The sequence below is a fragment of the Rhinopithecus bieti genome, unplaced genomic scaffold (genome assembly GCF_001698545.2).
Source record: "Rhinopithecus bieti isolate Rb0 unplaced genomic scaffold, ASM169854v2 scaffold_15643, whole genome shotgun sequence".
NCBI lineage: Eukaryota > Metazoa > Chordata > Mammalia > Primates > Cercopithecidae > Rhinopithecus > Rhinopithecus bieti.
In genome coordinates this window covers 558,155-569,510 of record NW_016808215.1, presented here as the reverse complement: position 1 = coordinate 569,510, position 11,356 = coordinate 558,155, and the positions used below count along the sequence as shown (strand labels likewise).

At 55.3% G+C, this 11,356-nt stretch overlaps 1 protein-coding gene across 6 annotated transcripts in view; it reads right to left on the bottom strand.

Moving 5' to 3' along the window:
• The window catches only part of KCNN4 (potassium calcium-activated channel subfamily N member 4), a 16,581-nt gene extending 7,067 nt beyond the window's left edge, over positions 1-9,514 (bottom strand). For 2 of the 6 annotated variants that reach the window (XM_017885906.1, XM_017885905.1), the window contains exons 1-3: positions 8,375-9,514; positions 4,494-4,589; positions 2,148-2,575 (exon numbers count right to left, since the gene is read on the bottom strand). In XM_017885906.1, the coding sequence (XP_017741395.1) occupies positions 2,148-2,575; positions 4,494-4,589; positions 8,375-8,533 (683 nt within the window). In that variant the 5' untranslated portion in view covers positions 8,534-9,514. The remainder of the gene's footprint in view (positions 1-2,147; positions 2,576-4,493; positions 4,590-8,374) is intronic. The other 4 variants (XM_017885909.1, XM_017885910.1, XM_017885907.1 and 1 more) reach the window with 3 other exon arrangements.
• Positions 9,515-11,356: the final 1,842 nt, after the last annotated feature.

The following is an 11,356-nucleotide window of genomic DNA, read 5'->3' as shown; positions in this document are numbered from 1 at the left end:
TTTTTTGAGACAGAGTCTTGCTGTGTCGCCCAGGCTGGAGTGCAGTGGTCAGATCTCAGCCCACTGCAAGCTCCGCCTCCCGGGTTTACAGCATTCTCCTGCCTCAGCCTCCCGAGTAGCTGGGACTACAGGCGCCCGCCACCACGACCGGCTAGTTTTTTATATTTTTTAGTACAGACAGGGTTTCACCATGTTAGCCAGGATGGTCTCGATCTCCTGACCTCGTGATCCGCCTGTCTCGGCTTCCCAAAGTGCTGGGACTACAGGCTTGAGCCACCGTGCCCAGCCAGAAGGAGACATTTAAGTCCAGCCATGGAAGGGGTTGAAGCATTGAGATTTGTCTAACTTTGTCCACAGGCCCCTTGCTGCAAGATAAGCAGGGAAAACTTCATTCATGAGGGCCCCAGACACCCCAGACCCACCAGGTTAGAGTTTCTAGGAGCGAAGATGGAATCTGCACTGTTTACAAACCCCACTCCCCTCATTCCCAAGTACATTCTAGTTTCAGGACTTCTGCCTTGGAATTTGGAACTTTGACTTCCTCCCCATTCTCCCATCATTCAGATGAGAAACATGGTAGGGGGATCATTCATCAGTCCTGATTCTGACCAATTTCCCAGTTGGGAAAACTAAGATCCTGGGAGGTGAAGGAGTTTAAAATCATGACAGAGGGCCGGGTGCAGTGGCTCACGCCTGTAATCCCAGCACTTTTGGAGGCTGAGGCGGGCAGATCATGAGGTCAGGAGATCAAGACCATCTTGGCTAACACAGTGAAATCCTGTCTCTACTAAAAATACAAAAAATTAGCCGGGCGAGGTGGCGGGCGCCTGTAGTCCCAGCTACTGGGGAGGCTGAGGCCGGAGAATGGCATGAACCTGGGAGGCGGAGCTTGCAGTGAGCCAAGATCGCACCACTGCACTCCAGCCTGGGCGACAGAACAAGACTCCGTCTCAAAAAGAAAAAAAAAAAAAATCATGACAGAGGCCGGGCATGGTAATCCTAGCACTTTGGGAGGCCGAGGCAGGAGGATCACTTGAAATCAGGAGTTCAAAACCAGCCTGGGCAACATGGTGACATGGTCTCTACTAAAAATACAAAAATTAGTCAGCTATGGTGGTGCACACCCATAATCCCAGCCACTCGGGAGGCTAAGGCACGAGAATCGCTTGAAGCAGGGAGGCAGAGGTTGCAGGAAGCAGAGTTTGTGCCACTGCACTCTAGCCGAGATAATTGAGACTCCATCTCAAAAAAAAAGAACTGCCAGGGAGACTACGATGGTGGAATGTGACACCCGTTTTTCAGATGAGGACACTGAGGCTTCAGAGAGGAGAGATCCAAAGCCAGATCTTCTCGTTCTCCTCCTGCCCTCAAGGATCTTTGCCACATACACTAGACCAGAGGTTCTCAACCTTGGTTGGGCCATGTAATCACCTGGAGGGCTTACTAAAGCGGATTGCCGGTCCCACCCTCCAGGATTCAGCAGGTCTGGAAGGGACCTGAGAGTTTTCATTTGCAAGTTTTCAGGTGATGCTGCTGGTCCTGAAACCACCCTTTGAGAACCCCTGGCTGAGATCACTCCCAACCTCTTTCTCTGTAAGGGATAGAAATTGAGGCACGGCATCGGGTTACACAGTATCCAGGGGGCAACCAGGATCTAGTTCCAATTCCCTGCATGGAATTGTTTTCCAGAGAAGCTCCAAATCATCCCCTTCCTAGGGTCACAGAAAGCACCCACCTGCAGTGCATTCTGTGCTAATTGGGAAAATACGTCCCCTTCCTCCAAGGCAGAGGCAACCCTTTAGGCAGGTCCCAGAGACAGGTTTGGAGACCGAACAGATGACCCGGAAACCTGAGGCAGTAGAAGTCCAGGAGCCGGAAGGGAAGGGCTTTTTAGGGTCTGTGTGTGCCTTTGGGGAGACTGAAGGCTGCACATGGGAGGATTGGCTGGGGGCTTGTCTGTTGGTTCCTCTCACCCCAGTTGATGGCAGTGTGGGCAAATTGCAGCCAGCAAGAGGAGAAGGGGTCAAAGTGTGAACTTTGTCCTCTGCTTGGTTCTAGGGGGCCTCAACCTGCACCGCGGCACAAGACGGCCAATGCGGCTGTCCGGGGATCCCTCCCCTGCACATTTATGCCTCCAACACCCTCACCTCTCGGCCACGGACAGCACCCAGGCGGTGGTCAGCCAGAGGCCAAGCGTGAGGCCGAGCAGCAGGCGGCCGGGGTGCGTGTTCATGTAAAGCTTGGCCACGAACCAGTGGCGGAAGCGGACTTGATTGAGAGCGCCGATGCTGCGGTAGGAAGCGTTGAGCAGGACGCCGCTGCGCAGGAGCACGGCGCGGGGCACCAGGTAGAGACGCAGCAGCATGGCCAGGGACAGCAGCGCTTCCCCTTGGCCCAGGAATCCCGGCCAGGGCTGCGGGGAGGTCAGCGGCGCCCCTAAATCCTGCGCGCACGGCGGGCCCCGCATGGGCGCCGGGTGCAGCCCGCACACCACCAGCTCCAGCACGATCTGCGCCGCCTGCCGCCCAGTCAGCGCCACGCGCCAGTCCCGCAGCCCGTTGTCGGTCATGAACAGCTGCCGGGAAGGGGCCAAGAAGGGAGGGGTCAGGCGCAGGTCAGGCGCAGGTCAGGCGGCGGTCCGCGCCCGCCTGCGCCCTGAGATAAGTGGGGTGTGCCCGCCTGGCCGGGAGGGAGGGAGATAGCGCAGGACTGGAGAGGAATAGGGAGGCAGCAGGACAGGACTTGTGGAAGACATCTCTCCACTTTCTCCTCCTTCCCCACCGTCCACCCCACTAGTTTCAGCCCACTTCCAGCCTTTGAACACTGACTGAGCGCCGACTGTGTGCCTGGCATTGTTCTATGTGCTAAGGATACACAGTGAACCAAACAGACCCCCCTGCCTCCCTAGAGCTTGCATTCCACGTGCCTGGAGCTCGCTCCTACTTCTGTTTCGGTTGACACGCGTAATAACTGTAATAATAATATCAGCAATAACAAAGCCTTGGGCTGGGCGAGATGGCTTACGCCTGTAATCCCAGCACTTTGGGAGGCTGAGGTGGATGGCACACTTGAGGTCAGGAGTTCGAGATAAGCCTGGCCAACATGATGAAACCCCATCTCTACTGAAAAATACAAAAATAAGCAGGGCATGGTGGCGCACACCTATAGTCCCAGCTTCTGGGGAGTGTGAGGTAGGAGAATCACTTGAACCCGGGAGGCAGAGGTTGCAGTGAGCCGAGATCACGCCACTGCACTCCAGCCTGGGTGACAGAGTGAGATTCCATCTCAAAATAAACAAAAACAAAACAAAACAATAACAATAGCAAAATCAGCATGTACTGGGCACTGTGGATATGCCAGGCACTGCTCTATCCCATTTACATGTTGTGACTTAGTAAATGCTCACAGCCCAGTGAGACTGATATTGTTATTGCCCCCATTTTACAGATATGGAAACTGAGGTCCAGGTCCCTCCCATGGGCAATGGCACACTGGGCTACAGGCCATTTGACTACTCTATGATAAGATGATAATGTGCACCATTTACTGAGCACCTCTTATATGCCAGGCACTGCTTAGAGAATTGCCACACATGACTGATAATCCCCATTTTACATGCAAAGTTATGATAGGAGAGGCGGAAGAGGGGAAAGGGAATGGAGCAACAGCATCTGGGACAATGGGGCAGTGGGGGATGGGATGTGTTTGGGTGAGACCCAAGGTGGAGTATGGATGGGGAGAATTCCTGGGTCTGGGGCAAGAGGGAGGTTATTGGCACAGAGATAGGGTGATTAGGAGTGGGCACCCCTAGGACCAGGCCAGGTGCAGTGGCTCAAGCCTGTAATCCTAGCACTTTGGGAGGACAAGGTAGGCAGATTGCTAGAGCTCATTTGTTGGAGGCCAGCCTGGGCAACATAGTGAAACCCCGTTTCTACTAAAATACAAAAAAATTAGCTGGGCGTGGTGGCATCTGCCTGCAGTCTCAGCTACTTGGGAGGCTGAGGCATGAGAATTGCTTGAACCCAGGAGGTGGAGGTTGCAGTGAGCAGAGATCGTGCCACTCCACTCCAGCCTGGACAACAGGCCAAAAAAAAAAAAAAAGGAAAGGAGTGGGCACCTCTGGGACCTTAGGTTGCATGGGGACTGGATTGGGGATGCGATGTTGGAGCACAGAGATCTGGGAGGCTGAGGTTGCCTGGGAGCAGAGTGGACAGAGGTCTGGGGGCAGAAGCAGGGCTGCAGGTTCGCTCTCAGCACCTGTGAGTGTGCAAGGGGGGACCAGGGGCTACAGGGGAAGAGCAGGGCTGGCTGGGGAGGCTCTGCCTGTCTGCTCGTGGTTCATCCCATCTGGGTGGGTGAGGGTGTGGACTCAGCATCTGGGGCAGAGGAACTTCATTACTCAGATCAGGAGGAGGAGGAGGGTGGAAAGTATGAGCTGACAGGGCACTGAGGGGGTTGTGGCGAGCAAGGCTTAGGGGCAGGGCCTGCCCTACCTGGACCTCTTTGGCGTGAAAGGCCACGATGAGGCAGAGGAGTAAGAAGGTGGAAATGCTGATCATGCATTTAACCAGGAACAGGTAGAGCGCCCACTGTCAGGAGGGACAGAAAAAGGAATGTGAGATCCCAGGTCCCCCTCCACCTGGCGCTCCACCTTTCCTTCAAAACCACCATTTTTTTTTTCGATTCCCAATTTTCCTAGCCTCCTTCCCCCACAAGCCAGTCCCTCTTGATGTATTGGTTCTGGGGAAGTCTCCAAACCATCATCTGGGCCCAGCGCGGTGGCTCACACCTATAATCCCAACACTCTGGGAGGCCGAGGCAGGCGATCACCTGAGGTCGGGAGTTTGAGACCCCCGGCCAACATGGTGAAACCCAGTCTCTACTAAAAATACAAAAATTAGCTAGGTGTGTAATCCCAGCTACTTGGGAGGCTGAGGAACCAGAATCTCTTGAACCCAGGAGGTGGAAGTTGCAGTGAGCTGAGAGATCGCGCCACTGCACTCCAGCCTGGGCAACAGAGTGAGTCTCCGTCTTGAAACAAGCAAGCAAGCAAACAAAAACAAACAAAAAAACACTGTCATCTGGTCCCCAGGAATGCTCTATTTCTCTCCAACAGGACAACCCTGTTCAGATGCTGGTGTCTACCCTCTTCCTCAGCTCTTCTCCCAAGACCCATATCCATGAAGGGGGACCTTGAAACTCACATTCCTTCTTATTCCTGTCCTGTTTCCCATCAAAAATAGTTCTGCAGGAGTGTGTGTGTGTGTGTGTGTGTGTGTGTGTGTGGTGTCTAGAAAAAGACATCTAGCTTCTAGAGAGTGCCCCCTCCCCTTCCCTTCCTACCCAGCTGGTGTTGCCCTAGAAACCAACTTCAACCATCCCCAACCCCAAATCTGGAAGAATGTAGAAACTATCATTCAGTCCTCAAAGACTGAATCACACCCTTCCCTGCTCTCATCCAGAGGGCTGAGTCCCTGAGACCCCAGCCTCAGCTCTGAGACAGCCCCCTCAGTTCTGCCTCCCTGCAGCTCCCCACTCCCACCCCCGCCCCTCTCTTCTGGCTCTAAGCCCAGGGCAGATCTGGCCGGAAGCACAGGGCCTCCAGAAACCACGGAGCAGTTGTTGCTTTTTTTTTTTTTCCTCTCTTTGTGTGGCACAACCTTGGAGGAATCTAGAATTCTGGAGAGAGGGATTTAGAGGGGACTGGGACTGTTGGATTTCCTAAGAGGGGTTGGTCCCTGCCTGGTGGGTATTTGCAGGGGGAGGGGTCCATGTGGGCATCCTTACAAACCATTGCACCTGTTTCTCCTAAGAGGGCTGCCAGCTCCCCTGGCTGGGCCAGCACCCCGCCTCTGAGCAGGGGAAGAGGGCCAGTTTCCTGCCCCAGGGGCCTGCTCCCCAACCCCCTACCAGAACAATAGTGCTGTTGTCACCAGCCTTCCCCCACCTTCTATGGCTCCCTGGTTCCCTGCCTCCTTCAGTCTGTCTCAACCCCCCACACCACTAGACAACAAGCCCCCTCCTCACACTGCAATTCGCTTCTCTGGTGGTCTCTACTTTTCCAGTTCCCCTTCCCCCAAATCCCAGACCTGTCTGCACTTGGGCCTGTGCTCTGTTCTCTGAATTTCCCTGTCTCCAGGGATGGTTGTTTCTGTCTCTCTCTGTGTTTTGAGGGTCTCTGTTTCTATTGTCTTTTTTAACACCATGTGTGTCTCTTACTGGTGGATTTCTCAGTAGCTTGATAGCCCTATTTGTCCTTTCTGTTTCTGCATCTTTGTCTCCATCTCTCTATCTCTCTCTCTCTCCCTGTATCTCTGTGTGTCTCTCTCTCTCTCTGTACCTCTCGCCATCCTTCCTCCTCCACCCCACCTGGTGCTTTTGGATATCTCTATCTGGTTCCCTTGGACTCCCTAGGGTTTGGCACCTGCCTCTCTGCCAGCCCCTCCCCTTGGGGAGCAGGTGTCTGGGTCCTTTGCAGAAATGAGCTCATTAGATTGAGATGGAGGTGGTGAGGGGCCATGGATGTTATTAAGAGAGACCTCAAAAGGGGACTGAGGAGCTATGGCTCAGGCCTGTAATCCCAGCACTTTGAGGGAGGGGGATTGCTTGAGTCCAGGAGTTCAAGACCAGCCTGGGCAACAAAGCAAGATCCCATCTCTACAAAAAATAAATTAAAAAGGGTGAAGGGTGACCCTTAGGGTCATGTATTTGAACCCTCACCCTAATTTACAGATGGGGAAATTGAGGTTCAGAGGGTTGGAAGAGCTTCCCCAAGGTCCTACTGATAGAGGTGCTGACCTGGCCATGGTGGAGGGAAGGAGGAAATGAGGGGTGAGAAAGCAGAGGGGGAAGTGGGGTAGGATGGACCCCGACTCTTCCCATCTGCCAGGGTCACTGTGTTCCCACCTTGGCTGCTGGGTGCGGTGCTTTGGCGTGGGAGCGGCGGGCAGGCCCCAGCCATGCTTCCTGTTGGCATGGACTTCGGCGGCCCCACCCCCTCAGTGCCCGCCGCCGGCCAGAGGAAGCTGCCTGTCTGACCCTCCATGTGACTCCTGGTCACTTCAGAGCTGCCCACCACCCCCTCCAGATCCGAGTCGGAACATCAGACCCTCAGGAATCTACCCAAACTTCAACTCAGTGTCCGCTCCTGGCTCTACCAGCCCAGTTCCACAACCCTTCCGCCAGAGAGGTCTCCAGCCCCTCCTTTCCTGTTGAGTAAGTCTGTTCTCCCCTCAAGCCACTTATTCCAACCCTTGTCCTTCATCTGCCCCATCACCGGCCTGACCAGGGCTGGAATGTGACGGCAGCCTGCTGAGACCTGTCCTGACCCCGCTTTCCCCTTTCCTCCCTACTCACCACGATCCTCAGAGTCAGCCCCTCTTCCCCAAAGACATTCAAACCCCCCTTCTCCTTAAGACTCAGGAATCCAGGACCCAGCCCCCTCCTTCCCTGGTACCTAGGAGTCCAGGCCACTGTGAGCCTACCTCACCACTATTTCCCTGACTAATTAGCATATGCAGATTTGGGGAGAAATCGAGCTTGTTAACACGGAGACTGGGTTGGGGTGGGATGGGGAGGCAGGTCAGGGGAGAAGTTCGTTTCCCATTTCCTATCCCCACCCCCAGGCAGTTTTTTCCGTCCTTCGCATCTAAGGCACTGGGTAAACATTAGAGGTTAGATAAGGACCAAAGAGCTGCCGCCTACTGGAAGAACTTTGTCTTTCCTCCACCCTCCCTTCACCAAACCTGGGGCTACCTCTCCCCTTATTGGCTCTTGGGGGACTTGAGTGTCTGATCAGCCACCCTCTGGCCTCCAGGGGTCCTGGACCTCCAGCTATCTAATGGCAACATCTTTAAAGACTGACACACTGAAACAAATATTCCCTTCCTTTTGCAGAGGTCCCCAACAACTAACTCTCTCCTGGGAGCACCCAGGAGTCCCAGCCAAAGCCCATCCTCTCTCAGACCCAAGAGTCTAGGCCCCCAAGCCTTCCTCCCTCAGATCCAGGAGTCCTGACCCCCAGTCCCTCCTCCCTCAGATCCAGGAGTCCTGACCCCCAGTCCCTCCTCCCTCAGATCCAGGAGTCCAGACCATCAGCCCCTCCTCCCTCAGACCCAGGAGTCCTGACCCTCAGCCCCTCCTCCCTCAGACCCAGGAGTTTAAGCCCCCAGCCCCTCCTCCCTCAGACCCAGGAGTCTTGCCCCTCAGCCCCTCCTTCCTCAGACCCAGGAGTCCAAGCCCCCAGTCCCTCCTCCCTCAGACCCAGGAATCCTGACTCTCAGCCCCTCCTCCCTCAGACCCAGGAGTCCTGACCCCCAGCCCCTCCACCCTTAGAACTAGGAGTCCCAGCTCCCAGCCACCATGCCCCACTCACCGAGCACCCCCCGAACCACAGCATCTCTGCATGCAGCACCATGAGTCCGATGCCAGTTCCCGCCAGCACCAGCGCCCAGCCGGCCAGAGACTTCTCCTGCTCCAACAAGCGCTTTCGGAGTCTCAGGGCCCCCAGGCCAAGCACCAGATCCCCGCCCATGGCCCCCGGGGTCTTGGGGCTCAGCCAGCTTCCTGCCCAGGGTCCCCCACCTCGCAGCACGCACAGGGCAGCCACTGTGGCTTGCAGGTCGTCAGCCTGCTCTGCTGGCTCTGGGACTTTTGCTCTGAGGCACAGCAGAGCCCTGTGCCCTCTGGGGAGTGGTGGCGGCCAGGCAGGGCGGGGAGGGGCAGGGGAGGCCCCAGGGTAGGGGGAGGCTCCCCAGCTCCCCCTTTTGAGAATAAGGAGGGGCTAGGGTATGTCTTGGGGCAGAGCAAGAAAGAGACGTCCATCCACGTGGGTAAAGACACACACCGACACACGACGGGCTTTGTCACACACAATGGTCTGTACCTTGTGACACACACCTCCACTCACCACACCCAGACACCGAAGGACACTCCACGGCCCAAGACAGAGACTCACACACCAGGGCACACACCACAACCTACACAGAGTGACTCACAACTCCCAGCAAGCTCTGAAACCCACAGCCACACCCAGACACCACACACATGGTGTGACACACACCAGCACTTAGCAAGCAGGCAGCGTCCCGTGGCACACACAGCCACACAAACACCGTCCACACACAGGCACAAATATTACACTCAAAGTTGTCACAACTTTCTCCGACACAAAGAGCCTCACTCAAACACCACAAATGGGATGATGCACATCTGTGGCCACACAAACACAACATACATCAGGTGTTACACAAACACATAATACATATTAAAATACTGACACCCTGACGCCACACACCACACATCTACAGAAACACGGTGCAGTCCCAGTTTCCTAAACACTACACACCCTTGGAATGAAACCCGATATGTGCAGACACACAACATTTAGGGACATACCTATAGCAGCCTCCAATCACCCAGCATCTAGAGAAATGCACAAACATTGTGGCACCTGTTGACTCGAACACAAGTGCTCACGGTTATGATTCAAAACACACACTGATCCAGCGTGCTCCGGTGTGTGATGCGATTCCAATGTATGGTCAGAGGACACGCTGAGTGGATGCGTGTGGAGACCTACAAGGTACAGAGACACACGGAGAAACCCAAGCAGCACATGCCTGAAGCAAGATGATTCTGGTATATTCTGGTCACACAGGACTCGACCCAGGATGATGCCCCAGGGGAGGGGGATGGGGTTGGACCTTTATAGACCCCAGTGCCCAAATGCAACATACGGCTGGGTGCGGTGGCTCATGTCTGTAATCCTAGCAGTTTGGGAGGCTGAGGTGGGAGGATCGCTGGAGCCCAGGTGTTTGAGACCAGCCTGGGCAACATAGCAAGATCCTGTCTCTAAAACAAACAAAAACAAAAAAACAAATGCAACATACACCATCACCTTTGACCCATGAGCCACACCCAAACATCACAGACAATACCGCCACACATCCCAGCACATGTTATATTCCAACATGCGTGGCCACACAGACAACATGCACGGAGTAATACACCAGCACACAGCAACACAAAATGCATAGACACAATGTTTCCCAACACACCCAACCTTCCACAAACAATGTTTCCCAACACACCACAACCTTCCACGTGTCCCATAAAACACCAGATGTCACCACTCACTGATACCACTGACACTGAGGCCTACCACCACCCACACAACACCAGCATCCGGGGAGCGGGACATATCCTCCGACACAACACACAAACACAAGACACTTGGGGTGGTTGGCACTCAGGCTGGGTGCTGGGGCCTGGGAAGGAAGAGGCCCCTGACAGCGACATGGACCCCGACGTGAGACACAATGTCACGTCCTTGAGTGATACACAATGTTACATACATGAGACCCACCAAGAGAAAACACATGCACTGCCACACACAGCAGCAAATGGAAGTGTGGAATGCGCACGGTGACTCCCAGAGCGACACACGACAAAGGACATCACCATGCGTCGCGGTATGAGCCACTCATGAGCCTGTATACCATACGCTCTGACACAGACCCAACCCTCCTGTGGAGACACACAGGCATGCACTGACCTGGTGACGCACATCACCTCCCAGCGTCGTGCACTGACCTGGTGACACTGCCCTTGGCCTCATGCACACCCATCTGCGAGGAACCCGCAGACACAACCCTCCTCCTCCTTGTGTCCTAGGTCATGTGGGACCCTGGATCCACCAGCCCCAGGGAAGCGAGACACGCACAGACATGCCTGGTTGCACACCGAGGCAGCCCACACAAACACACCCAGAGACACCAAACCATACACACGGACACGCCCTGTGACAAAAACACAACCCTTGCGGGGGCTCCGCCCCTCGGCACACACGATTACCCACTCGGCGAGACTTGGCGGGAGAGGGCTGGAGACACACCCGGGCGCGCCCAGACACCACACATGCGTCCACTTGGAGAAAATGCAGCCGCCAGGCACTCCCGAGCCTGCAGCCTGGGCACCCCTGCCCACTGGNCAAAGGACATCACCATGGGTGGGGCTATGAGCCACTCATGAGCCTGTATACCATACGCTCTGACACAGACCCAACCCTCCTGTGGAGACACACAGGCATGCACTGACCTGGTGACGCACATCACCTCCCAGCGTCGTGCACTGACCTGGTGACACTGCCCTTGGCCTCATGCACACCCATCTGCGAGGAACCCGCAGACACAACCCTCCTCCTCCTTGTGTCCTAGGTCATGTGGGACCCTGGATCCACCAGCCCCAGGGAAGCGAGACACGCACAGACATGCCTGGTTGCACACCGAGGCAGCCCACACAAACACACCCAGAGACACCAAACCATACACACGGACACGCCCTGTGACAAAACACA